The 27,737-nt window shown below is 41.3% G+C and overlaps 1 protein-coding gene across 1 annotated transcript in view; it reads left to right on the forward strand.

The window, feature by feature from the left end:
• LOC139266620 (triadin-like) overlaps positions 1-27,737 on the forward strand; it is a 563,562-nt gene that overhangs the window by 426,851 nt on the left and 108,974 nt on the right. Inside the window, exons 40-48 of the mRNA XM_070884212.1 lie at positions 1,420-1,440; positions 6,837-6,881; positions 9,025-9,045; positions 10,820-10,864; positions 11,712-11,732; positions 13,885-13,929; positions 20,557-20,583; positions 24,303-24,326; positions 24,532-24,555. Coding sequence (XP_070740313.1) covers positions 1,420-1,440; positions 6,837-6,881; positions 9,025-9,045; positions 10,820-10,864; positions 11,712-11,732; positions 13,885-13,929; positions 20,557-20,583; positions 24,303-24,326; positions 24,532-24,555 — 273 coding nt within the window. The remainder of the gene's footprint in view (positions 1-1,419; positions 1,441-6,836; positions 6,882-9,024; positions 9,046-10,819; positions 10,865-11,711; positions 11,733-13,884; positions 13,930-20,556; positions 20,584-24,302; positions 24,327-24,531; positions 24,556-27,737) is intronic.

Here is a 27,737-nt window from a genome sequence, read left to right on the forward strand (position 1 = left end):
ACAATGAAAAGTACCTGGGCCCTTCCCACAACAGGGGCTGCCAGCTCTTGTCTGCAGTGAGAAATATTAAAAAGCAATGTCCAGATAATGTCCAACAATCCTTGGGGAGCCGATGCTTACAGGGGGGCTAGCTTTGAAAATGCAGTGAGTCCTGAGTTTCTTTCTATCCGCACTGCCTTGTACCATGCGTGGTTTTTAGGCAGGAGCACGAACTGGCAGTGTTCAGGCAATGAGCTTATGTGTGGCGTTGGGTTCTAATTAAAATCACTTCACCCTTCTTTTTCTGTATTCATGAGAATCTCTCCTGGATTCATCTCCACTGGAAAATATTAATGCCTATAGAAACAGCAGTAAGTGGGTGGGGCTAGCAGCCATATTGGGAGCCACTACTGCCACATTTTGTGCAAAGTTAAGTATTAGATGTATACATACAATATGGTGAATGTGCATCTTGTGAGACTAATATCTGGTTAATATCCCTGTACAATTAAAGTTCGATTAATATTGAACCTAATTTAATTGTTCTCCAAATGTTTAGAGGAGGAAGCCATGAAGCAAGTGAAACAAAAACCCACAGAAAAAGGAAATGAAAAAGTTAAACCAATGAGATCTTTATGTGTGTTTTAACCTCACAGATTTCCTTCCTTCCAATACTAAAAGTATAAAGCTAGCAGTGAGTCTCTGGGGATGGACGGGTTATCATATCTAGCAATCAGCTCTCCAGTTTACTCCTCCTCTTGGCAATGGAAAGAAAATGGAGATTAGTCCAGTCAAAATCATTGTTTATCCACAAAGGACCATCTTGTAAAAATCATTTGACAATTTTGTAATAATAAAGCTCATGGGGAAATATAATTTAAATAATCAACACAATTTTGTTCATATTAAAGTCTGGCAAGTTGCCTCCTTGAACATGTTCAATACCAACATGACCATTGATGATTAATTTACACAATCTGCACATGTTAGTTGTGTCTGGTGCACTACAAGAAGTGACAATAGGAATAAGCTGCAGCAGCAGCAGTTGTATCTTCACACACCAGTTAGTAATTTTGATTTTGGCCAATGGTGTAAAACGGACGATATTGGATCAGTCGCACATTATACATCTCTCCCGATTCCCATTTTCATTCAAATCAGGCTGAAAATCAAGAGAGGTATTTAAGTGCCGCTGAATCGATGTCGTCCATTTTACACAATCAACCAAAGTCAAAATTGTCCCCTTTGTGTGATATTATCAAGCTCCTTTTAAACAATGTGCCAGGAGTGGATCTTTACCAATCAAAGGAGGACAAAATGAATGATGTCACACCTGATCACCATTGAAAAACACGAGTCCACCAGTAGTAGGAAATCTTCTCTTTCAAAAAAAGTATCGACCTTCTTATCTCAGATTTTTATAATTTTTTTCTTAAACAGCAGTAAAGCCTAAAGTAACAAGTGAGTGACTCTTGTGGAGATTTTATTCTTGTTGTTTGCTGTTGAGTTAAATGATTTGAGCTGCTGACATATACAAAGCAAACTGGGCATGAATTTTCAGTTTACAGCACTATCAATTTTCTGATACCTTTGCTCACTGAATTGATGGGTAGCTGTGAAATGGATTTGCTTCTTTTCTCTGTTTTTTTAGATGTATATATATGTGTATATAAGGCACAGAGTTTGTGTTGCACGTCCAAATAAACAATTGTTAGAATTTAGAAACATAGAAAAATAGAAAGTAGGTGCAGGAGTAGGCCATTCGGCCCTTCGAGCTTGCACCACCATTCAATACGATCATGGCTGATCATGCAACTTCAGTACCCCATTCCTGCTTTCTCTCGATTCCGCTTGATCCCTTTAGCCATAATGACCATATTTAACTCCCTTTTGAATGTATCTAACGAACTGGTCTCAACAACTTTCTATGGTAGAGAATTCCACACGTTCACAATTCTCTGAGTGAAAAAGTTTCCCCTCATCTTGGTCCTAAATGGCTTTACCCCTTATCCTTAGACTGTGACCCCTGGTTCTGGATTTCCCCAACATCGGGAACATTCTTCCTGCATCTAACCTGTCCAATCCCATCAGAATTTTATATGTTTCTATGAGATCGCCTCTCATTCTTCTAAATTCAAGTGAATATAAGCATAGTCGATCCAGTCTTTCTTCATATGTCAGTACTGCCATCCTGGGAATCAGTCTGGTGAACCTTCGCTGCACTCCCTCAATAGCAAGAATGTCCTTCCTCAGATTAGGAGACCAAAACTGTCCACAATATTCAAGGTGTGGTCTCACCGAGGCCCTGTACAACTGCAGTAAGACCTCCCTGCTCCTATAATCAAATCCTCTCGCTATGAAGGCCAACATGCCATTTGCCTTCTTCACCGCCTGCTGTACCTGCATGCCAACTTTCAATGACTGATGTACCATGACACCCAGGTCTCGTGCACCTCCCCTTTTCCTAATCTGCCGCCATTCAGATAATATTTGGCCTTCATGTTTTTTGTCCCCAAAATGGATAACCTGACATTTATCCACATTATACTGCATCTGCTATGCATTTGCACACTCACCTAACCTGTCCAAGTCACCCTGCAGCCTCTTAGCATCCTCCTCACAGCTCACACCTAGCTTAGTGTCATCTGCAAACTTGCCGATATTACATTCAATTCCTTCGTCTAAATCATTAATGTATATTGTAACTAGCTGGGATCCTAGCACTGAACCTTGCGATGCCCCACTAGTCACTGATTGCCATTCTGAAAAGGACCCGTTTATTGCTACTCTTTGCTTCCTGTCTGCCAACCAGTTCTCTATCCATGTCAATACATTACCCCCAATATCATGTGCTTTAATGTTGCACACTAATCTCTTGTGTGGGACCTTGTCAAAAGCCTTTTGAATGTCCAAATACACCACATCCACTGGTCCTCCCTTGTCCACTCTATTAGGTATATCCTCAAAAAATTCTAGAAGATTTGTCAAGCATGATTTCCCTTTCATAAATCCATGCTGACTTGGACTGATCCTGTCACTGCTTTCCAAATGCGCTCCTATTACATCTTTAATAATTGATTCCAACATTGTTCCCACTACCGATGTCAGGCTAACCAGTCTATAATTCCCTGTTTTCTCTCTCCCTCCTTTTTTAAAAAGAGGGTTTACATTAGCTACCCTCCAATCCATAGGAACTGATCCAGAGTCGATAGAATGTTGGAAAATGACCACCAATGCATCCACTATTTCTAGGGCCACTTCCTTAAGTACTCTGGAATTCAGACTATCAGGCCCTGGGGATTTATTGGCCTTCAATCCCATCAATTTCCCTTACACAATTTCATGACTAGTAAAGCTTTCCTTCAGTTCCTCCTTCTCGGTAGACCCTCAGTCCCCTAGTATTACCGGAAGGTTATTTGTGTCTTTCTTAGTGAAGGTAGAACCAAGTATTTGTTCAATTGGTCTGCCATTTCTTTGTTCCCCATTATAAATGCACCTGATTCTGACTGCAAAGGGCCTAAATTTGTCTTCACTAATCTTTTTGTCTTCACATATCTATAGAAGCTTTTGCAGTCAGTTTTTATGTTCCCTGCAAGCTTACTCTCATACTCTATTTTCCCCCTCCTAATTACACCCTTTGTCCTCTTCTGCTGAATTTTAATTTTCTCTCAGTCCTCAGGTTTTCTGCTTTTTATGGCCAATTTAGATGCCTCTTCCTTGGATTTAACACTATCCCTAATTTCCCTTGTTAGCCACAGTTGAGCCATCTTCCCCGTTTTATTTTTACGCCAGACAGGGATGTACAATTGTTGAAGTTCATCCATGTGATTTTTAAATGTCTGCCATTGCCTATCCACCCTCAACCCTTTCAGTATCATTCGCCAGTCTATCCTAGCCAATTCATGTCTCATACCATCGAAGTTACCTTTCTTTAAATTCAGGAACCTAGTCTCTGAATTAACTGTGTCACTCTCCATCTTAATGAAGAATTCTACCATATTATGGTCACTCTTCCCCAAGGGGCCTTGCACAACAAGATTGCTAATTAATCCTCTCTCGTGACACAACACCCAGTCTAGGATGGCCAGCTCTCTAGTTGGTTCCTTGACATATTGTTCTAGAAAACCATCCCTTATGCACTCCAGGAAATACTCCTCCACTGTATTGCTTCCAGTTTGGTTAGCCTAATCTATATGTAGATTAAAGTCACCCATGATCACTGCTGTACTTTCATTACACGCATCCCTAATTTCCAGTTTGATTCCATCCCCAACCTCACTACCACTCTTTGGTGGTCTGTACACAGCTCCCACTAAGGTTTTCTGCCCTTTGATGTTCTGCAGCTCTACCCATACAGATTCCACATCATCCAAGCTGATGTCCTTCCTTACTGTTGCATTAATTTCCTCTTTAACCAGCAACACTACCCGACCTCCTTTTCCTTTCTGTCTATCCTTGCTGAATATTGAATATCCCTGGATGTTGAGTTCCCAGCCTTGGTCACCCTGGAGCCATGTCTCTGTAATCCCAATTATATCATATCCATTAACAGCTATCTGCACAGTTAATTCATTCACCTTATTACAAATGCTCCTTGCATTGAGACACAGAGCCTTCAGGCATGTGTTTTTTTAACACTCTTTGTCCTTTTAGAATTATGTTGTAATGTGGCCCTTTTTGATTTTTGCCTTTGATTTCTCTGCCCTCCACCTTTCCTTATCTCCTTTCTATCTTTTGCTTCTGCCCCCATTTTACTTCCATCTATCTCCCTGCATAGATTCCCATCACCCTGCCATATTAGTTTAAACCCTCCCCAACAGCACTGACAAACACTCCCCTTAGGACATAGGTTCCGGTCATGCCCAGGTGCAGATCGTCCAGTTTGTACTGGTCCCATTCCCCCAGAACCGGTTCCAATGTCCCAGGAATTTGAATCCCTCCCTCTTGCACCATTTCTCAAGCCACATATTCATCTTAAGTATCCTGCTATTTCTACACTGACTAGCATGTGGCACTGGTAGCAATCCTGGGATTACTACCTTTGAGGTCGGAATTTTTCATTTAACTCCTAGCTCCCTAAATTCAGCTTGTAGGACCTCATCCCGTTTTTTTACCGATATCATTGGTACCTTTATGCACCACGACAGCTGGCTATTCACCCTCTCCCTCCAGAATGCCCTGCAGCCGCTCCGAGACATCCTTGACTCTTGCACCAGGGAGGCAACATACCATACTGGAGTCTCGATTGCAGTCGCAGAAATGCCGATCTATGCCCCTTACTATAGAATCCCCTACCACTATAGCTCTCCCACTCTTTTTCCTGCCCTCCTGTGCAGCAGAGCCATAGTGTAATATGGCTCCCTAGTTAGGATGTTACAAACTGTAATGACAAAGTTGCAGTCTATTCCACTTCATCATTAATCTACAATTTATTTGAAGTTCACAACAACCCCAACAATTGTTGTTTTATGAAGACATGTTGCACTGTGCCTTGTATATATGAACGCTTATTTTCTGACGCCTCAATATGATGAAATCAGACTTGTCAGCCATGAAATCATGCTTGATTTGAAAACATGCTTGATTTTCAGTGTGTTACTTTCCATAATGGGGATAAATGGCATTCAAAATGGCTTTACTGTGGCTGCCACCAGCATCATTGCAATATGGTAATTATATTAATTACGTTCTGATCCAAATTGCACGTTCTTTGGACGAGCTCCATTCTGGTTCTCTCTTTGCCCCTAAAAATTACTGCATGACTAATGCTCTGGCTTGGCTGGCTGAAATTGGATTCTTTGAGCTAAGTTTCTGTAGCAACCATTCATACCTTTCAACATTTGTGCATAAGAGTGAACATTTTTTGTGCACTGCACAAAATGTGTGCACTTCATTACCCTGCAGTAAAAAACACTGTAGAAAGCACTGTCCGTGTTTTGCATGCCATCTCTGTGAAGTTCACGGATTTGATTTGGCTCATGTCAACGGTATGCCAGTAGTAAAATAAAATATGTGTGGGTCAGTGCACCTTTTTTCATCCCTTCTCATACTACAAAGTTTTTTCCTCCTGCTATGGATCTGGGAAAATCTATCACTCTGCTGCTTCCATCCAAACAGTTTTGATTTCTGCTTTATTGTGACCATCTTCTTTCAGGAGGGTCGCCATCCCTTGTGGCTCCTCCTGCACCAGGAACTCAAGGGCATCCTCAGTAAAAGGAACGTTCCCCACTTTCCTATTTACAGATATTTTTGGATGCACACTGTTTTGTTCATGTTTCCTGCAGTTAGTCACTGTCCACCTCTGCAAGCTCAACTTTTTCCACAACTCTCCTTTTCATTAATCGCAAGAAACAGCACCTGAAGAGCTGTTGCCTCGCCAAATTCCCTGCCCCCAAGCAAACAGAGCTGCTGCCCAGGCTCTGTGCAGCTGATTAGAGGGGAGGCGGGGATAGCTCTGAAAATATTCAGTGAGGCCTGCCTTCCTTTCTATTTGCACAGGCCTGCCCGTGTCATGAGCTGACCTGTACCATCTGTGGTTTATAGATGTCCTAGTCGGGGGATGAGCGTAAATGTGACATTGGGGTCTAAAGTATTTCATTTGATCCTTCTTTGTTTGTATTTATGACAATATCACCGGGATTTATCTACAAAATTGGATAACCCCTAAAAGAAGGAGTAAGTGGGTGGGACAAGCAACCATTTCTGGGGTCACTATCATCTCATTTTTTGTTCAAAATTAGATATTGCATGTATACATACAATATGTTGAATGTACATCTAAGTTAACAAATATCATGTCAATATTCATGTACAAATGATTATATTGAACCTAATTCAATTGTTCACTAACTGTTTAGAGGCCGAAACCGTGAAGCAAATGAAACCAAAACCTCGAGTAAAAGGTAATATAAAAATTATACCAATGAGATAGTGGCACGTGTTTCTAACCTCACAGCTCTCCTTCCTTCCAGTGCTAAAAGTACTGGAGAAGTGGGGTCGTTCTCCTTGGTCCTTTTGGGCAGGAACCCTGCTGAAAAAATTTTAAAGACGTCCTGTCGTTAATTTCTCCAGGGCGTCCGGGAAACCTGTACTTTCATGTCTCCAGTCTGGAAATCCTTCCTTCCCTCTCTTGACAGCCCTGAGTAAATATCGGGGCCAAGGTGCCCATTGCAGTATTTCCAAGTGCCACAGAAGGCATAAGTAGTGATTGTTTTGAAGGGGATAAAAATGTGTGGCACAGAATTACAACAACCATGATAGCCCATGAGCAAAGGATGCTAAGAGAAAGTGAGCATGTTCTGAAGAAAATAGTTTGTGACAGCTCACAAATTGCTGTTATGTATCCAGTAAAACTCATGTGACATCGCTCACAGAATAAAAAAAATATCGGGCTGAAATTCTGCAGATCGGTATCCCACAGTTAACTGAACCACTGCAAGGGCACCTAATGGGACAGATGGGCAAAAGCCGGCCTCCACTGATGCACTGGGTCCTGGTCCAGCCTTAGAAGCGAGAACACCTAGCGACGATTGTGCCGCTCAAAAGGCAACATGGAAGCTCCTGGAAGCAGTGGAGACTTAGCACAATTGGGTCTCTGCCCTTTTTTTCGGAGTTCCATCAGTTTTCCACCCGACATATGGCAGGAGACCTTCAGAACCCCCAAGGAATCTTGGTGGCTATGTTTACATTATTGGGCACTGTTAAAAGCACAATTAGTTAGGTGGGAATGCTCCATCACGAATAAGACTATGTTTGCTGTAATATCGTGATGCTGAGACAATACCTGAATATTGCTGTAGTCAGCGATGGGTTGAAGACATTTTAGGGGAGAAATTGCATAGTGCCCCTTTTGGGGTCGGTAACAGCCGCAAGGCAGGATTTCCTGCGCCAGGCACAGAGGTCCCGCCCTGCTCGCGATATTGGGGTTATCGCTCTCAAAATATCGCTTTCTACTTGTTCTGGGTGTGAGGGGGGTGGAAGGAATCTGAGAGGGTCGCAGCGTTACGCGGTAGGAAAGGGGAGAGCTAAACTGCCGATTCTGCAGGTCCCTACCTGGACCACTGGGTGCTGTGGCATCAGCTTGTCACTCAAGTGGAGTGCCCGGCTCCAACATCAGGGCAAGGACCTCGCGATCCACCATGCAACAGGCCGCGACCGGGAAGTCGGATGTTTTTTTTTAAAAAAGCGTCACCTCCCCTTTAACTAGCGCCCCACGAGTGGCCTACACCCTGGTATCTGCCCCCTGAAGCTGTCGCTGGCTCTTTTTGCTCTGGGGCGAAAATGGGTCGCTGCACACGGTGATAACGCTGTCATCGCCGGCACAGCACAGATGGGCTCTACCAGTTAACGCCGCTGCTAAATTCCCATGGAATCTAGCGGGAGTCGGTAGCGATGCGAGCCCGGGTGACAAGTCGCGCCGCTGATGTGCTGAGCATCGCGCGCTATGCAAACGCTCTGTTAGCACAAGAAACATTTTTTTTCCTCAAAGAGGCCAATTCTGTGCCGGGGTTGGTGCAAAAGAAACATTCAATTCAAATTATGCGCTCCAAACCTAGCGCAGGGCAATTTCGGCTCCTAGTTCTGTTTGTTCACTAATTCTGTTTTAGAATGGTACGACTTTAAAATAATGTGCCTACAGCACACAACAACATGCCTCCAGAGGAATTTTTGAAATCTGGTTGTGGAAATGTTCAAAATGGAGTCGCATGTGATTGGGATTCTAGGAACATGAGCAAACAATGTAAGACAGTGGAGTGGATGAATCTACTGTTACTGACCAGGAATCTACTGTTGTTGACTTTAGTACAAATTTCTACCATTGGGTGTGAAGTAGAAAATGCATTCTTAACAGATATGTGCACAAATGGACAGTGTGATGTCATCAAGCTGCTTTTAAACAATGTGTCAGGAATAGACATTTACCAAAGGATGACAAAATGATTGATGTCACACCTGATCATCATTCAAAAACAAATTAGTAGGGAATCTTCTCTTTCAAAAATGACCTTCTTATCTCAGATTTTCATCAATTTTTTTCTTAAACAGCGGCAAAGCCAATAATAAAAAGTGAGTGACTTTTGTGGAAATGTTATTCTTGTTGTAATAATATTTTTTTAAGATTAGAGCTTTCATTCTTTGCAAATGCTGTGGAGTTAAATGATTCGAGCTGTTGACATATACAAAGCAAATGTGTGCATGAATTCTTTGTTTACAGCTGTTTTTATATTCTGATAAGTTTGCTCATGAATGATTACCGAACATTGGATTTAAATCAAATTTGCATTTCTTTTCTGTTGATATAAATTATATATATACCTATGGCACAGTTTCAGTGTTGCACTCCCAGATATAATTTAATATAATGTGACTCTTCAGTTAGGATGTTACAAACAGTAATGAGAAGCTGCAGTCTATTCCTCCTCAACATTAACCTCCTCAACAAGATTCAACATCACAACAACCCCAGCAGTTGTTGTTTATGAAGACATGTTGCACTGTGCCTTGTTTATATGATTTTCTGGAGCCTCAATATGATGAAATCAGGCTTGTCGGCCCACATGCCTGATTTTCAGTGTGTTACATTTCATGGAGGAGATAAATGGCAGTCAAAAGGAAGCTTCACTGTGGCTACCACCAGCATCATTACAATATGGTAATTATATTAATTATGTTCTGATCCAAATTGTACGTTCTTTGGGTGAGCTCCATTCTGGTTCTCCTCTTACCCGGAAAAATTGGCATATCGTTAATGCACTGGCCTGGTTGCTAAGGCTGGATTATTAGAGCTAGGTCTCTGTAGCAACAATTCATCCCTTTCAATGTTTGTATGTAACAATGAAAGTTATTTCTGTTACTCACAAAAAAGTTGGCACTTCAGTTTCCCTGCAGTAAAAGACACCATAGAAAGCTTTGTGTGCTAGCTCTTTGAAGACGATGCATTTCTCAGCTTTGTTTTGGTTTGTGTGAACTGTGCACCAGAGTAAAGTAAAATATGCAAAGTTCAAGACACCTATGTTTTCACTCCGCCTCACACTCAAAACCTCTTCCTCAGGCTATGGATCTAGGAAACTCCAGTTACTTCCATCCAAGCAGATTTGACCTTTTCTCTGGGGTAACCATTTTCTCCCAGGAGGACCACCTTCCTTTGTTGCACCTTCTGCACCAGGAACTCCAGGGCATCCTCAGTAAAAGAAATTTTCCCCACATTCCTATTTCCGGACATTGTTGGATGCACGCAGTTTTGGCCACTTTTCCTATAGCTGGTCATTATTCATCTCTGCAAGCACATCTGTGACCACAATGAAATCTCTTCTTTTCTTCAATGGCAAGTAACAGCCCTTTAAGAACTGCTGCTTCACCAGATTTCCTGTCCAGAAACAAACTGCTGCGGCTCAAACTCCCTGCACCCTGTTTATATAGCTGATTAAACTGAGGAGGAAGGTAGATAGCTTTGCAAAATTCATAAAACCCTGCCTTCCTTTCTGTCTGCAAATCCTTGCTCATGCCATGAGCTGGGTTGTACCATCTAGGGTTTGTAGGCAGGAGCAGCAGCAGGAACTGACAGTGCTCAGGTGATGAGCATAAATGTTGAGGACTAAATGTCTTCACTTGACCTTTCTTTGTTTGTAGTCATGAGCCTGTAAAGGCAGCCGTGTGTGAATGGGACTGGCAGTCATTTTCGGGGCCATGACCACTTCATTTCTGTGCAATATTAACCATTGCATGTATATAGATGATATGTTAAATGTACAAATGATGAGACTAATATCTGGTTAATATTCATGTACAATTAAAGTATGATTAATATTGAACCTAATTCGATTGTTCACCAAATATTTAGAGGAAGAAGCCGTGAAGCAAGTGAAACGAAAACCAGTAGAGAAAGGTAATAGAAAAGTTCAACCAATTCCATATTTACGTGTGTTTCTAACCTTGCAGCTTTCCTTCCTTCCAAAGTTAAAATTAAAAAACTACAGTGAGTCTCTGGGGATGGACAGGTTATCATGTCTAGTATTCTGCTCTCCAACTCCACCTCTTGGAAGTGAAAAGAAAATGGAGATTAGTACAGTTAAAATCATTGTTTATCAGCAAGGGATCATCTTGTAAAAATCATTTGAGAATCTTGAATTAATAAAGCTTGTGGCAAAGGATAATTAAAATAATTAACCAAACATTGATGAATAAAATAATGTTCAGATTAAAATTTGGCAAGAATGCCTCCTTGAACACTTTGAATAGCAACATGACCATTGATGAACATACAGAATCTGCACATGTTAGTTGTGTCTGGTGAACTACAAGAAGTGACAATAGGAATAAGGTGCAGCAGCAGTAACTATCTTCACACACCAGTTGGTAATTTTGACTTTGGCCAATGGTGTAATATGGGCAATATTGGGTCAGTTGCACATTATACATCTCTCCTGATTTCCATTTTCATTAAAATCAATAGACTGAAAAGCAAGAGATATATTTAAGGGCAGCTGAATCGATGTCACCTGTTTTACACCATCACCCAAAGTCAAATTAACCTCAGTGTTCGATATCATCGAGCTGCTTTTAAACAATGTGTCAGGAGTAGGGCTTTACTAATCAAAGGAGGACGAAATGATTGATGTCACACCTGATCACCATTCAAAAATACATGAGTCCATCAGTAGCAGAGAGTTTTCTCTTTCAAAAATATATCGACCTTTTTATCTCAGATTTTCATCATTTTTTTTCTTAAACAGCAGTAAAGCCTAAAGTAACAAGTGAGTGATCCTTGTGGAGATTTTATTCTTGCTGTTTGCTGTCGAGTTAAATGATTTGAGCTGCTGGCATGTACAAAGCAAACTGGGCATGAATTTTCAGTTTACAGCACTATCAATTTTCTGATATCTTTGCTTACTGAATTGATGGTAGATTTGAAAGAAATGTACTTTTCTTTTCTGTATATATATATAAGGCACAGCGTTTCAGTGTTGCACCTCCGAATAAACAATTGCTATACTTTAATGTAATGTGGCTCTTCAGTTCGGATGTCACCAACAGTAATAACCTAGCTGCAGTCTATTCCTTCTCAACATTAATCTCCTCAACTTGACTCAAGATCACAATAACCCCAACAATTGTTGTTTTATGAAGACTTGTTGTACTGTGCCTTGTATATATGAACGCTGATTTTTTGATGGCTCGATGTGATGAAATCAGGCTTTTAGGTCCACATGCCTGATTTTCAGTGCATTACATTTCATCATGGGGATAAATGACAGTCACAAGGAGGCTTCACTGCGGCTACCACCAGCATCATTGCACTATGGTAATTATATTCATTCAGTTCAGATCCAAATTGCAATTCTGTGGGCAAACTCCATTCTGGTTCTCAACTCAAAGCTAAAATATTGGTGCATGGCAAATGCACTGGCCTGGCTTGCCGAGGAAGGATTCTTAGAGCTAAGTTTGTAACAACAGTTCATACCATTCAACATTTGCATGTAACAGTGCAAGTTATTTGTGTACTGCACACAAAATGTTCACTTCTGCTTTCCTGCAATAAAAAACACTGTAGAAAGCATTGTCCATGCTTTGCATGCTAGCTCTGAAGGCATTGCAGCTGACAAATCTTATTTGCTTCATATGAACTGTGCTTCAGAGTAAAATAAAGTATGTTAAGTTCAGTACACCTATTTTCTCACTCCTCCTCAGACCACAAAACATCTTTCTCATGCTGTGGATCTGGAAAAATCCATTTACTCTGTTATTTCCATCCAAGCAGATTTGATCTCTTCTTTTTAGTCACCATCTCCTCCCAAGAGGGCCACCTTCTTTTGTTGCACCTCCTGCACCAGGACCTCCAGGACATTCTCAGCAACAGGAGGTTTCCACACTTTCCTATATCCAGGCGATTTTTAGGATTCACACAGTTTTGGCCACATTTGCTGCAGTTTGTCAATAAAAACACCCATTGAATTGAACTTTTAAGAGCTGCTGCCACATCGAATGTCCTGCCCCAAGCAAACTGTGCTGATGCATAGGAAGCTGATTAAATTGAGGCGGAGGGCGGGCTAGCTTTGATGAACTGTCAGTGTTTGCTATCATTGCTCCCCTGAAACTGACTGTAACTTCAGGATTTAGCGCATGCATACCTAAACACGGAAATCCTGAAATTGCGGTCAGTCACTCACTGCTCCGACATAGTCAGCGCCATAAACCCCACTGCCCTCCCCCCTCCCCCCCCCCCCCCAGCACCCCGTCCCCATAGCCATCAATCGGTGAAATCAATTAAACTGATGAAAACTTGAGCTTTTCCGCTCTAATATCGCTATTAAAGACCCCATTAAATGTTAAACCTTGTTGGAATAGGTGGAACTGGAGTTTTAACAGTGCATTGACTGCTGGACAACCATTGTGACCCTGTAAAAAGAATTGTTATATTTGTGGAATTTAAATTTTCTCCATTATGATCAAATAATATATTTGAAAGAAAATGTTAAAGTTTGTTCATGATATTTCAGTTTCTACCTTAACCCCATGTGCATGCCCCAATCTTTATTTCGCTCTCAGTATCATTTTTAAAAAGTGCACATAATCAGTGCTTTTCATTTCCTGGTTTGCTTTCTGTGAGAATTCTTCAATGTGATTGACTGCTTAGACAGCTTGATGACATCATGGCTGCATTCACCAGAAATCCCCTATTGACAGCACTACAATCAATTACACGTCAAGAAACCGAATGTCTTCGCCACAGAGATTGGGCAGCTTTCTTCGAGGTCAGCGGCGATCGCCATCGCTTTTCTGCTGACCGCAGATTCTGGGCCAATTTGTTGAATGTGCATCATATGAGACTAATATCTGGTTAATATTCATGTACAATTATAGCATGATTAACATTGAACCTAATTCAATTCTTCATTAAATGTTTAGAGGCAGAAACCATGAAGCAAGTGAAACAAAAACCTACAGAGAAAGGTAACACAAATATTAAACCAATGAGATATTTACGTTTGTTTTTAACCTCACAGCTCTCCTTTGTTCCAACGCTAGAAGTATAAAACTACCAGTGAGTCTCTGGGGATGGACGGGTTATCATGTCTATCAATCTACTCTCCAGTTTTCTCCTCCTCTTGGCAATAGAAAGAAAATGAAAAAAGATTTATCCCACAAGACCATCTTGTAAAAATAATTTAAGAAATTTGTAATAATAAACCTAATGGCAAAATATAATTAAAAGAATCAAAATAGCAATTATGTTCAGCAGCAGGTGTATCTTTACACTGGTGACCTCTGCAATCATTCCCAGTGTCGCAGAAGGCATAAGTAGTGATTGTTTTGAAGAGGATAAAATCACAACAAACTTTTAGCCCATGAACAAATGATGCCAAGGGAAAGTGAGCATGTTCTAAATAATTTTTTTTTGACAGTCCTGAATCTACTGTTATTAATCCTGGCAAATTTATGTGAAGTCTTTCACATAATAAAAAAAAAAAATTAGGACTGAAAATCTGCAGTTAACCAGGTCACTCGGAAGGCACCTAATGGGACAGGTGAGCAAAAGCCAGCCTCCACTGATGCACTGGGCCCTGCTCCAGCCTAAGGAATGGAAACTCCAAAAGGAGATTTTGCCCTTCACAGGGCAGCCAGGAAGCTCCTGGAAGCAGAGGGGACTCTCCACAACCAGGTCTCTGCTGTTCCTGGACGTTCTACCAGTTTGCCACCAGGAAACATTCAGAACCCCCATGGGTGGTGCTTATGTTTATATTATTGGGCACAGTTGAAAGCACTTGGAAAAACTAGTAGGAAGTGAGAATTATCCATCATTAATAACACTGTATATTGCAATTTTGTGAAATGCGAGACTATACATGAATTGTTGTAGGATTCAGCAGTGGATTAAAGAGATTTTGTGCTTCATAATGAAATGTGTTGTGCGCAGCACTTGACTAATTCCAAGGTTTATTTTTGTCCTGTACATGGATATTTAGTAAACTCCTGAATATGTTATGTCAGCAGAAATGACAGGATCTAACATCTGCTAGTCCATGGGGCATTAGAATGATCAAATTTGGGAGGTATCTACTGCATACAAAGATTCTAATAAGTGTTCAACAATCTAAATTTAACCTTTCTCCATTTAATTTGTGCAGGATGAGCCAAATGAAAAAAAATGAGTGCTCATTACAGTTGAGCCCAAGGCCAATTTTGTTGGCTTTATGTATAACATTCACAAGAGCACAGAGTGATTATGATTCTCCAGGACAAAGAAGTGCTTATTGTTAGTGACAGATTCTGGCTGCAGTGTTGCTTCCTTTTTACTGAATTTTAAAGGAGAAGGAACCTCGAGGGCTAAGTACCAGAATGGTTAATACTTGTGACATGATTCAAGCATTTGGTTATTTTTACATCTACCAGTTTAAAAAATAATCTAATTTACAGGCTTCTTCATTGAGTCCCTTGGAATATAGAAACATAGAAAATAGGTGCAGGAGTCGGCCATTCGGCCCTTCGAGCCTGCACCGCCATTCAATAAGATCACGCCAGATCATTTGCCTCAGTACCCCTTTCCTGCTTTCTCTCTATACCCCTTGATCCCTTTAGCCGTAAGGGCCATATCTAACTCTCTCTTGAATATATCCAACAGATTGGCATCAACAATTCTCTGCGATAGAGAATTCCACAGGTTAACAATTCTCTGAGTGAAGAAGTTTCTCCTCATCTCAGTCCTAAATGGCTTACCCCTTATCCTTAGATTGTGTCCCCTGGTTCTGGACTTTCCCAACATCGGGAACATTCTTCCTGCATCTAACCTATCCAATCCCGAATTAATTTTATATGTTTCTATGAGATCCCCTCTCATTCTTCTAAATTCCAGTGAATACAGGCCCAGTCGATCCAGTCTTTCTTCATATGTCAGTCCTGCCATCCCGGGAATCAGTCTGGTGAACCTTCGCTGCACTCCCTCAATAGCAAGAATGTCCTTCCTCAGATTAGGAGACCAAAACTGTACACAATATTCAAGGTGAGGCCTCACCAAGGCCCTGTACAACTGCAGTAAGACCTCCCTGCTCCTATACTCAAATGCTCTCGCTATAAAGGCCAACATGCCATTTGCCTTCTTCTCACCGCATGCTGTACCTGCATGCCAACTTTCAATGACTGATGTACCATGACATCCAGGTCTCGTTGCACCTCCCCTTTTCCTAATCTGCCGCCATTCAGATAATATTCTTCCTTCGTGTTTTTGCCACCAAAGTGGATAACCTCACATTTACCCACATTATACTGCATTTGCTCACTCACCTAACCTATCCAAGTCACCCTGCAGCCTCTTAGCATCCTCCTCACAGCTCACACCGCCACCCAGCTTAGTGTCATCTGCAAACTTGGAGATATTACTCTCAATTCCTTCATCTAAATCATTGATGGATATTGTAAATAACTGGGGTCGCAGCACTGAGCCCTGCGGCACTCCACTAGTCAGTGCCTGCCATTCTGAAAAGGACCTGTTTATCCCGACTCTCTGCTTCCTGTTTGCCAACCAGTTCTCTATCCGCATCAGTACATTACCCCAATACCATGTGCTTTAATTTTGCACAACAATCTCTTGTGTGGGACCTTGTCAAAAGCCTTTTGAAAGTCCAAATACACCACATCCACTGGTTCTCCCTTATCCACTCTACTAGTTACATAGTTACAATATGTCCAATTGAGTCATTTACCTCCTCTGTTGTCCATTTGGGTGGGATTGCCCCCCCCCCGGTTCCATTCCTATCTATCCAATCATAGCCAGAGAATCGCCTGCAATGGATTCTCTTCCCGCTCCTGCACCATTGCCTCTGGAGTCCCCAGGAATCTATCCTTGGCTCTCTCCTATTTCTCATCTACATACTGCCTCGTGGCGACATCATCCGAAAATACAATGTTAGTTTCCAAATGTACCCAGATGACACCCAGTTCTGCCTCACCAGCTCCTCTCTCTGATTTGTCACACTGCTTGACCGACATCCAGTATTGGATGGGGAGAAATGTCCACAAATTAAATGTTCGGAAGACCAAAGGCTTTGACTTTGGTCCCCACTACAAACTCCGTTCCCTAGCCACCCACTCTGTTCCTCTCTCTGGTCACGGTCTGAGACTGAACCAGACTGTTTGAATCTTTCGCATCCTATTTGACCTTGCGTTGAGCTTCTGACCCCATATCCTCTCCATCACCAAGATCGCCTACCACGACCCCTGTAACATCATCCATCTCCATCCCTGACTCAATTCATCTGCTGCTGAAACCCTCATTCATGCCTTTGTTACCTCTAGACTCAACTATTGCAATGCTCTCCTGGCTAGCCTCCCAATTTACACGCTCCGTAAAATTGAGCTCATGCAAAATTCTGCTGCCCATATCCTAACTTGCACCAAGTCCAGTTTAGCCTTCACCCCTGTGCTCGCTGACCTGCACTGGTTCCAGGTATGGTAACACACCGATTTTAAAATGATCCTCCTTCTTTACAAATCCACCCATGGCTTCACCCCTCCCTATCTCTATAACCTTATCCAACTCTACAACCCTACGAGGTCTCTGCCCATCCCCGATTTTCTTCTCTCCTCCATTGACCGCCATGCTGTCAGCTCTGAGGCTCTAAGCTCTGAAATGTCCTCCCTCAACCTTTGCCTCTCTACCACTCTTGTCTTAACTAATTTCAGTGAAAAAGTAATGCAAGTAAAAGTGTCATTGTATCAACAATTCACATCAAAGGGTACATTTTGTAAATTTGTGCCCCCAGTGTGGGGGCGGGGGGGGGGGGGAGAGAGGGGGGAGAGGGGCGCGGGGGGGTGGTGAGGGGGGGGATATTGGGTGGGGAGGCTAACAGATCCTGCAGGATTTTCTATCTATTAAAATGAATTGCCGTAAAATTCTGCAAAACAATGAGACTAGATTTGGATTGCAAAGAGTCGGCACAGAAGTGATTGGAAGAATGATTTCCTTGTATGCTGGAAACTATTATGGTTCCGTTGTTCTAATGTGTCAACTTTGGCTCAGTGAATAGTGCACTTGCCTCTGAGTCAGAAGGTTGTGGGTTCAAGTCCAACTCCAGGAACTTGAGCACATAAATCTAGGCTGACACACCAGTGTAGTGCTGAGGGAGTGCTGCACTGTCGGAGGTGCTGTCTTTCGGATGAGCTGTTAAACTGAGGCCCCATCTGCTCTCTCAGGTGGAGGTAAAAGATCCCATGGCACTATTTCAAAGAAGAGCAGGGGAGTTATCCCCAATGTCCTGCCCAATATTTATCCCTCAATAAACATTTAAAAAAACAGATTTTCTGGTCATTATCACATTGCTGTTTGTGGGAGTTTGTGTCCAAGTTGGCTGCCGCGTTTCCCACGCTTAAACAGTGACTACACTCCAAAAGTACTCCATTGGCTGTAAAGTGCTCTGGGATATCTGATGGTCGTGAATATTTTTCAGTTTACTAATGTTACTTTTATTATTTTTTGTGCAGATTATTTTCATGTTTATGGCTTAAACTCTTATTTTTTTATGACACGGAGGCAGTTTATTCTCTTGGAAATCCTGTATGGTAATAAAGTTATCTAGTGTGGCTCAAGGTGCATTTGTCCTGCTTGCTCAAGTTTGTAATTAAACTTTTTGGATTTATTTTATTATTCCACAGTTTTCCGGTCTTAAGTCTTCATGTCCCAGTATTGACAGCTCTCACAAATCCATCGGAAGAGATGCCTGATGGGCACTAATGAGGCGCTAAAGGGTTAGAGATCGGGCGTGGCGAATGTAGCGAAGCCCACAAACTTCAGTGCCCGTTTAGCACTGGGGCTAACTCGTAGAGCCTGAGCCTCTAGCACCTGGCAGATTGTGACGTCATGAAGTGCACAGCGCCCCGTTATTGCCCCAGATGTAAAATTGATTCTCACCCCCTTCTGTATCGCCTCACACAGACAAGAGGAGGCGCTGTGAACTCAGCTGGCCACTTGGGGAGCAGTATTTAAAGGAAATGGTTTTCAGCTAACGCAACCTTTATTATTTTCACTAGTCTGGTGCCTGCGCAAAGTTTTTCATGTTTCACTGGTGCAAGATGTCCAAGGCCGCCACTTCGTGAGAGTGTTTGGGGCTGTAATGGCAGTCGAGCAGGTTGCCTTGCAAAACAGAACTGTCGACAACTAGCTTGCATAACATAATTAGTCGTTCCCTTTAAGTGAGGAAAGCAGTCTCTCATGCCGTCACCAATGCGGTCGAAATTGTTTAGCACTCTGCCGCTACTGCCCCGCTCTCAGTCTTTAGCACCCTAAGAGAAGTGATTTAGTGCTCCACTTCTCTCTTGGAGCGTTAAAACTGAATATCGCTGGAGGAGAGAATGATTAGCGCCTGGCGCTACTTTTTCAAAATTTACCAAATTTCTACCCCGAAGCCTATGTCCTCTTGTTCCTGGTATCAGCCATGTATCTTCTCATTTGTCCAACCTGTCTGTGTCCTTCTGCAGTCTTTAATATTCTTTCTCAAGCCTGCCATGCTTCTTAATTTAGTGCCAACAAACAAGTTTCAGTATCATTCTCTTTCTACTAATGTCCAAGTGATTTATGCTTTTGGGGAACAAAAGAGGTGCCAGCACAGTTCTATGGGCATGCTACTAACTATATCTCGCCAATCCCAAGAGACATCCCTTTATTCCTACTCTCGGTATTTATCATCAGCTATTCCTCTGTCCATGCTGCCACTTTGTTTTTAATGCCATGGGTCTTGATCCTCACAACAAATGTCTTATGGATAAGATTATTTTTGGAAACCCAATGTACGACACCTAATGCGTTCTAGTCTCTCTGTGCGCTTGGTACTTTCCTTGAAGAATTAGATTAAATTGGTGAAGCACGGTTCATCCTTAACAAATTGGTGTTGATTGTCTCTGATTAGCCCATACCTTTCAAAGTGTACAGTGATGTTATTCTTTATGATGGTCTCTAGTAGTTGTCATACTATTAATATGGGGATGACTAGTCAATAGTTACCTAACGTAATCCTTTCCCGTATTCTGACAAACATAGTAGCACTTATCCCCTCCAGTCCTTTGGTACAACTCCTATTTCCAAATATTTTTGAAAATGATGGCTAGTGCTTCTCACTCACCTCTCTTCTTATTATGGTGTGCAGATCATCATGCCTGGTGGCTTAGCAACTTGAAGGACCATTAACACTTACAGTATAATTGCCTTTTTCATATCCACATAGCTAGTTTTTCTTAATGGTGATATTCTTGCCTCTGAAGTTGTAGATTTAAGCCCCATTCATGGAATTGAGCTCATGATCTGGGCTGACACTTCAGTGCAGTAATGAGGGTGTGTTGTACTGTGGGAATGCCATCATTCACAAACACATCTGCTCATTCAAGGAATATAAACCATCCCATGGTACTATGCGAAGATTAGAACAAGGATTTCTCCTAGTGCCCTACCCAGTTTCTTTATATGAAATAATCTTGTATTGATTTCTCTTAAGATTCAGATTAGGAAGTCAAGGTAAGAAAATAAAACTCCTGGCAATCTTTCATTCTAACCTTTAGTAACTTAAAATTCACTGTCACCTGATTTTTTTCCAGCCAGTTCAACAAAGCAAAAAACATCACGTATGTAGTTTGGGGAACACTAAACCTGCAAGTGATAATTAAATGCATGCTATCTTAACACTCATGCAACCATCTATTTTTTTGTTTGACTTCAGCTGTTCAATACTGTTCTGATTTGTCTATGAATGAAAGTTATCTTTTGTAAACAAGCAGGAGACAATAACACATCCAGGAGGTCCAACTGAATTGTGATCAAAGTTTGAGTAGTTTATGCAAATTATTCACACCCCTGGATTATGTTCGTTGCCCTTCTATCTAGCCATTATTTTTTATTTCACAATGTATATTTATTTGTAAAGATGCAGATTATTGGTGATTTGCCATTACTCGGTGTTGCTATGGTGGCTTCAGTTAATGCACTTGTAATGTAAGCTCATGCACAGAAACATAGAAAATAGGTGCAGGAGTAGGCAATTCGGCCCTTCGAGCCTGCACCACCATTCAATATAATCATGGCTGATCATGCAACTTCAGTATCCCTTTCCTGCTTTCTCTCCATACACCTTGATCCCTTTAGCCGTAAGGGCCACATCTAACTCCCTTTTGAATGTATCTAACGAACTGGCCTCAACAACTTTCTGTGGTGGAGAATTCCACAGGTTAACAATTCACTGAGTGAAGAAGTTTCTCCTCATCTCGATCCTGAATGGCTTACCCCTTATCCTTAGACTGTGACCCCTGGTTCTGGACTTCCCCAACATTGGGAACATTCTTCCTGCATCTAACCTATCCAATCCCGAATTAATTTTATATGTTTCTATGAGATCCCCTCTTATTCTTCTAAATTCAAGTGAATACAGGCCCAGTCGATCCAGTCTTTCTTCATATGATAGTCCTGCCATCCCGGGAATCAGTCTGGTGAACCTTCGCTGCACTCCCTCAATAGCAAGAATGTCCTTCCTCAGATTAGGAGACCAAAACTGTACACAATATTCAAGGTGAGGCCTCACCAAGGCCCTGTACAACTGCAGTAAGACTTCCCTGCTCCTATACTCAAATGCTCTCGCTATAAAGGCCAACATGCCATTTGCCTTCTTCACCGCCTGCTGTACCTGCATGCCAACTTTCAATGACTGATGTACCATGATACCCAACTCTCGTTGCACCTCCTCTTTTCCTAATCTGTCACCATTCAGATAATATTCTGCTGCCCTGTTTTTGCCACCAAAGTAGATAACCTCACATTTATCTACATTATACTGCATCTGCCATGCATTTGCCCACTCACCTAACCTGTCCAGGTCACTCTGCAGCCTCTTATCATCCTCCTCACAGCTCACACTGCCACCCAGCTTAATGTCATCTGCAAACTTGGAGATATTACATTCAATTCCTTCATCCAAATCATTAATGTATATTGTAACTAGCTGGGGGCCCAGCACTGAGCCCTGCGGTACCCCACTAGTCACTGCCTGTCATTCTGAAAAGGACCCGTTTATTGCTACTCTTTGCATCCTGTCTGCCAACCAGTTCTCTATCCACGTCAATACATTACCCCCAATACCATGTGCTTTAATGTTGCACTCTAATCTCTTGTGTGGGACCTTGTCAAAAGCCTTTTGAAAGTCCAAATACACCACATCCACTGGTTCTTCCTTGTCCACTCTACTAGTTACATCCTCAAAAAATTCTAGAAGATTTGTCAAGCATGATTTCACTTTCACAAATCCATACTGATTTGGACCGATCCTGTCACTGCTTTCCAATGCGCTGCTATTACGTCTTTCATAATTGATTCCAACATTTTTCCCACTATCGATGTCAGGCTAACCGGTATATAATTTCCTGTTTTCTCTCTCCCTCCTTTTTTTAAAAGTGTGGATACATTAGCTACCCTCCAATCCATAGGAACTGATCCAGAGCCTATAGAATATTGGAAAATGACCACCAATTTGTCCACTATTTCTAGGGCCACTTCCTTAAGTACTATGGGATGTAGATTATCAGGCTCTGGAGATTTATCGGCCTTCAATCCCATCAATTTCCCGAACACAATTTCCTGACTAATAAGGATTTCCTTCAGTTCGTCCTTCTTGCCAGACCCTCGGTCCCCTAGTATTACCAGAAGGTTATTTGTGTCTTCCTTCATGAAGACAGAACCAATGTATTTGTTCAATTGGTCTGCCATTTCTTTCCCATTATAAACTCACCTGATTCTGACTGCATGGGACCTACATTTGTCTTCATTAATTGTTTTCTCTTCACATATCTATAGAAGCTTTTGCAGTCAGTTTTTATGTTCCCTGAAAGCTCCCTCTCATACTCTATTTTCCCCCTCCTAATTAAACCCTTTGTTCTCCTCTGCTGAATTCAAAATTTCTCCCAGTCCTCAGGTTTGCTACTCTGATCATATGGTTAGAGTGACACTGCAAAATGATTTATTATATGGTAAGGTGCACTGTAAATCACTACCAGATATAGGGGAGGAATCCACTGTAACATTGATGGAAAATCTCCGGAACCTCTGAAAAAATGCTAATTTAGTGAGATGAGGAGGGGATGTAGGCATGACCTCTCATTTTCCCCAACCAGATTAATTGAATGGAAATAATGGCAGATCAAGCAGTGGGAGATGTTTAAATATGAGCTGAGTAAGGTGCAGCTTAAATACATTCCTTTAAAAAAAAAAAAATAGTTTTGGGATGTGGCCGTCGCTGGCAAGGCCATCCCTAATTTATTGCCCATCCCTAATTGCCCTTGAGAAGGTGGTGGTGAGCCGCCACCTACTAGAAGTAAAAAGGATGTAATAAAGGCTGGGGGTTCCAAAGAAGAGGTTGGAGCAAAAATGAGATTTTTAAAAAGGGCATATAATAAATATAGGGGGATACTCCAGAAGAGAACTGAAAATTATACAAATAGAGATTAGGAAGTCTAAGACATAGAGGGTGACAGAAGAATGGTGGTCAACATAAAGTGAATAAACAAGAGATTTTATAAATCTGTGTGGAAAGACTATTTGAGCTAGACAGGTAAGGAAAAGTGACTAATATCACGTGTACAGAAGGTAAGTGGGACTAGGGTTTGTACCTCATGGTCAGTGTGATCTCCTGGAACTTGTTTTTGATTGCCCCAGGGGATCGGAGAGGTATTTCCCAGATTTTATTCCCTGGATTAGCCTAGGGTTTTATTATCTGGTATGTGGCGCCTCTCAAGAGATTACATGACTACTAGAGGGAAGGAACACTGTTATTGAATATGAGCTAAATGTTCAACTCGGTCAAATCAAATTTGGCAGCAAGAGCTATGGTAGATTTAAACAAAAGTAAGTGGTATAATCCTGATATGTCCATTGAGAGTGATCTTTGATATAGGCATACCTGACTATCTAAGAATCTTTGCATCTCTAATGATTTCTGAGACATATTGTCAGTTTAATCATTTGCTTGAAGCTTAGTAATGCATTAACAGCATGCAATAAACCAATGCAGTGCTCTTGATTTACTTGTACCTTTTTGAAACTGTTGCTTCAAGTACCTTTTGTGCATTATACTCAGCTTTGCTCCTTTTGCTTCACTGAAGCCTGCAGTGCATTAAAGCAATCAATTGATTAGTATTGATGCTTCAGGTATTCTCCTGGCTTTTTGCTTGCCTGCTTAGAGCTTTCTGTGCCAATCAATGATGTGGATTTTCTAAACCTTAATCAATGAAATGTTATTGTGTTAAACAAAATGTGTTAAGACAAAGCAGCAGGGATCTCATCCTGTGATTTCATTTCCCAGAGAAACCTCCAGCCAAAGCAGCAAGTATGTATATTCCGTGTTATTTAACCAAGTTTTGCTTGCATTTCATTTTTCATGCATTCCATTTATGCATGTGTGAAGTAACCGTAAAATGGTGGTGTTGTTTGAACACTGTGCAGTATAAAATAAGCTAATTCTCTATTGGCTCACTTTATTTGATTATCATACCCATATTCTCATATATCAATATTTTCCATTTTGTTTATAGGTTCTAAACCTGCAACTGAATCAGGTACAAATACTTTTTTGAAACATTATTACAAAATCCGGGAAATTTAGATAACTTTTAATTTAATCGTCGCTGACATCCCCGTACAGAAGTAATGTTCCATTTGATGATGACATCCCATGGTAGTCTGTGCTACTATTTGCATATGAATTTCCAAATTACCTTGCACCATTTATGCATAATGACTGCCATTGTTCAGAAATGGGAAGGGTTGTTCACTTATAGCAGTTGTAAGCCCAAGATTGCCTCTTGGAAATGTACGTTTATTCAACTTATTGAAAACAAAAATCAAAAAGGTCCAATTACCATTTCACCACCATTTATTTTTCACTTTTCTTACAGAAATATAAATAAATGTCAGCATAATTGCATTGCCACCCCATCACCAACTAGCTGGTCTTACTGGTGCAAATTTGATACAGCTTGGGCAATATTTCACTGCTCCCCTTATTCATGTACCTACCTCAATATGAGATGATAATTTTTCTTCCCGCCCTTTTTCTGTGAGAAAGCACCAGAGTTCCACTCAGTGCCCATTCCATAGCTCCGCTGTTCCCAGACTCAATTCATAGATTAGAAACATCATCATCATAGGCAATCCCTAGAAATGAGGATAACTTGCTTCCACACCAAAAAAAGGACGAGTTCATAGGTGCTTCAATGAAGGACCCGAACTACATCCTGAAGGGTGGAAGATGCCTGTGCGTGCATTTTTTAACGTGGGGTGGCAGTTGCACACCAGCCACCACACGGGCTTGACAGAGCTAGGTCTTGGTCTAGTGGCAAGGGTTAACCAAAACAACTGGAGACCAGCTCTAGTGTCACAATCTAACACATTAAAGCTGATCACCTGTTTTACTATCATAACAGGGAAAATCTATGCTCATGCCCTTAATGTTTGAATACTGATTTTAATTTATTTTTGCAATACAATATTTATAATTTTTCACATGTGTTTGGTTCTGGCTTTTTTTCCACAGTGCATTGGGGAGTATCTTCATATCTGCTGTGAAACAGTAAGACAAAATAATCATGGAGTATATTTCTTCAAGTCTGATGATGTTCAGGTCTGCTGTTTCACTGAATAAGCCAAACTGTCTTTTTATTACAAGGGGATTCTGGGCTTTTTTACCAATGTTTTGGGGATTGTCCATGACACCATCCTTTTTAAAATCAGGCTCCATGATTTATAGAGACTGAATGAATCAAAGTTCACTTTTGTAACATGGGAGTTTTCAGATTTTTACCACTGTTTTGGTGAGCATATTCTGCAATTCTGTCCTTTTTTCTATGGAAAACTCAAAATGAAGTGGCCCTACTGAAATTGATTCTTACTTGTTTCATGCAGACATTGAAAATATTTGCACTGTTTTGTTACCGAAGCTGTTTACAGTATGACACTGAAGGTTTGACTATGTGGTGCCCATGTTGCATTCATCAAGGACCAGACAAATTTTTAATAAGTGGACTTGTCTGTTTGAACTTGCCTAGTCATTGAGAGACAATAGTTAAAAAAAAAGAGCTCAATACAAACATATTTCAGTACTCAGAATAAATAAAAATAAATAATAATTGTGCTTTATTGTGTTGCAACTCATGACGATGACATTAAAAGTAAAATATTCTGAGACTCCATGGCACTAGCGGTGGTATCAGTGGACAGCTTATCAGAAAAATGTGGGTATACTGCCCAAGATTTTCCATCCATTGATATTAATAGTGGAAAATCACAAGTAATATACCTATGGTTCAATAAACATCTCACTGGGATAATGGCATGCAGTTTCCGAAAAGCTCACACTAAGACTTCTATGGTAAATAGATTTATTTTCGTGGATAATGTGAATAAAGAAATGTTCTGTATGCTTTGTGCCTCCCTCCCTTAACGACTTGCTGTATTTAGCATAGTTTCTTTCTCACTTGTGAGGATGGGTCATTCTAGCCATTCCATGCTGAAACATTGGGCCTGATAATAAGTCAGAGCTAGGAAGAGAGTGGGGTGGGGGGAAGGATTTGCAGACCGGAAACCCAGGTCCTGCCGAATTTAGCTTGGAAGGCTTGGTGGGCCGGGGAAACACTCCTTCTCCTCCTGCAGTACAGTAAAGGAATTTACCTCATGGATCCAGCCTTTCTTGCCCCCTTTCATCGGCCAGGACTCTTAAGTCTCGGGAAACCCGGCCTGCAGCAGTTCAAAAATAAGGCATTAGTTAAAATGGAGGCACGTAGCCTCCTTAAAATATTTTAGTGACCGATCCGGCTCCTGAGAGTGGATTGATCACCTGCCCCCTTACCCACCTCCACTAAAACTGGAAGTAGGTGTATTTCCCATGTTTTAATTTTTAACCCCCCTTGTTCTAGCATTGTAGCCATCTATATTAATGTTCCAGAGAAGTTGACAGTGACTGGAATTGTTCATTTTTTAAGTCAAAGATTGGTTTAGACATAAGGAGGTAGATTTTTTGTTTTTACCACCTTGGCAGAATGCACCAAAATAAAGGAAGAGGACTAATTTGCAGGGTTATAGGGAAAAAGCTGAGGTGTGGGACTAAATTGGATAGCTCTTTCAAAGAACCAGCACATGCACAACGGGCTGAATGGCCCTCCTTCTTTGCTGTAAGATTCTAGGTTTCTATATTGAGCACAGAGGACTGCACACCCATAAAAGAGCTGACATCTTTTCTACGGGTGATGTGTGGTGATGAAGGCTGAGCTAGGGGCCAGGAAACCTCAGACATTCTGCTGCTACTATGCAGCAGAGTAAAAACAGCTCTGTCTACGTGCAGATTCTTTGAAGCACTGTGGGGGATACTTTCAATACATCTGTTTTCATTGCCTTCTTTCTGCTCTCTAATATGGAGCTCATTTAAAAATTCTATTTTTAATTACTATGCAGCCACAAATCAGCAAAAATATCATGAGCTTTATGACCAAGAATAAAACTATTAAGTTGTTGGCACAGAAACAGCCCGTGTTATTTAGACTGTGTGCCCACTTAAGAGATTTTCAATTACCTCAGGGAGGGGGAAAGTAGGAGATTTGTAAAGTAGATCTGTTCATGTTATTTTATGGCGATTTGCAAATTAAGCAAATTGTTTCAGAGGGTAAAATGTCACACGTGTATAAATCTAAATAAGTGATTGCAGCAGTGTATAATCTCAGAGTGAGATGTTAGCTGACACTTGCTG

Source organism: Pristiophorus japonicus, chromosome 7 (assembly GCF_044704955.1).
Source record: "Pristiophorus japonicus isolate sPriJap1 chromosome 7, sPriJap1.hap1, whole genome shotgun sequence".
NCBI classification, from domain to species: Eukaryota; Metazoa; Chordata; class Chondrichthyes; family Pristiophoridae; genus Pristiophorus; species Pristiophorus japonicus.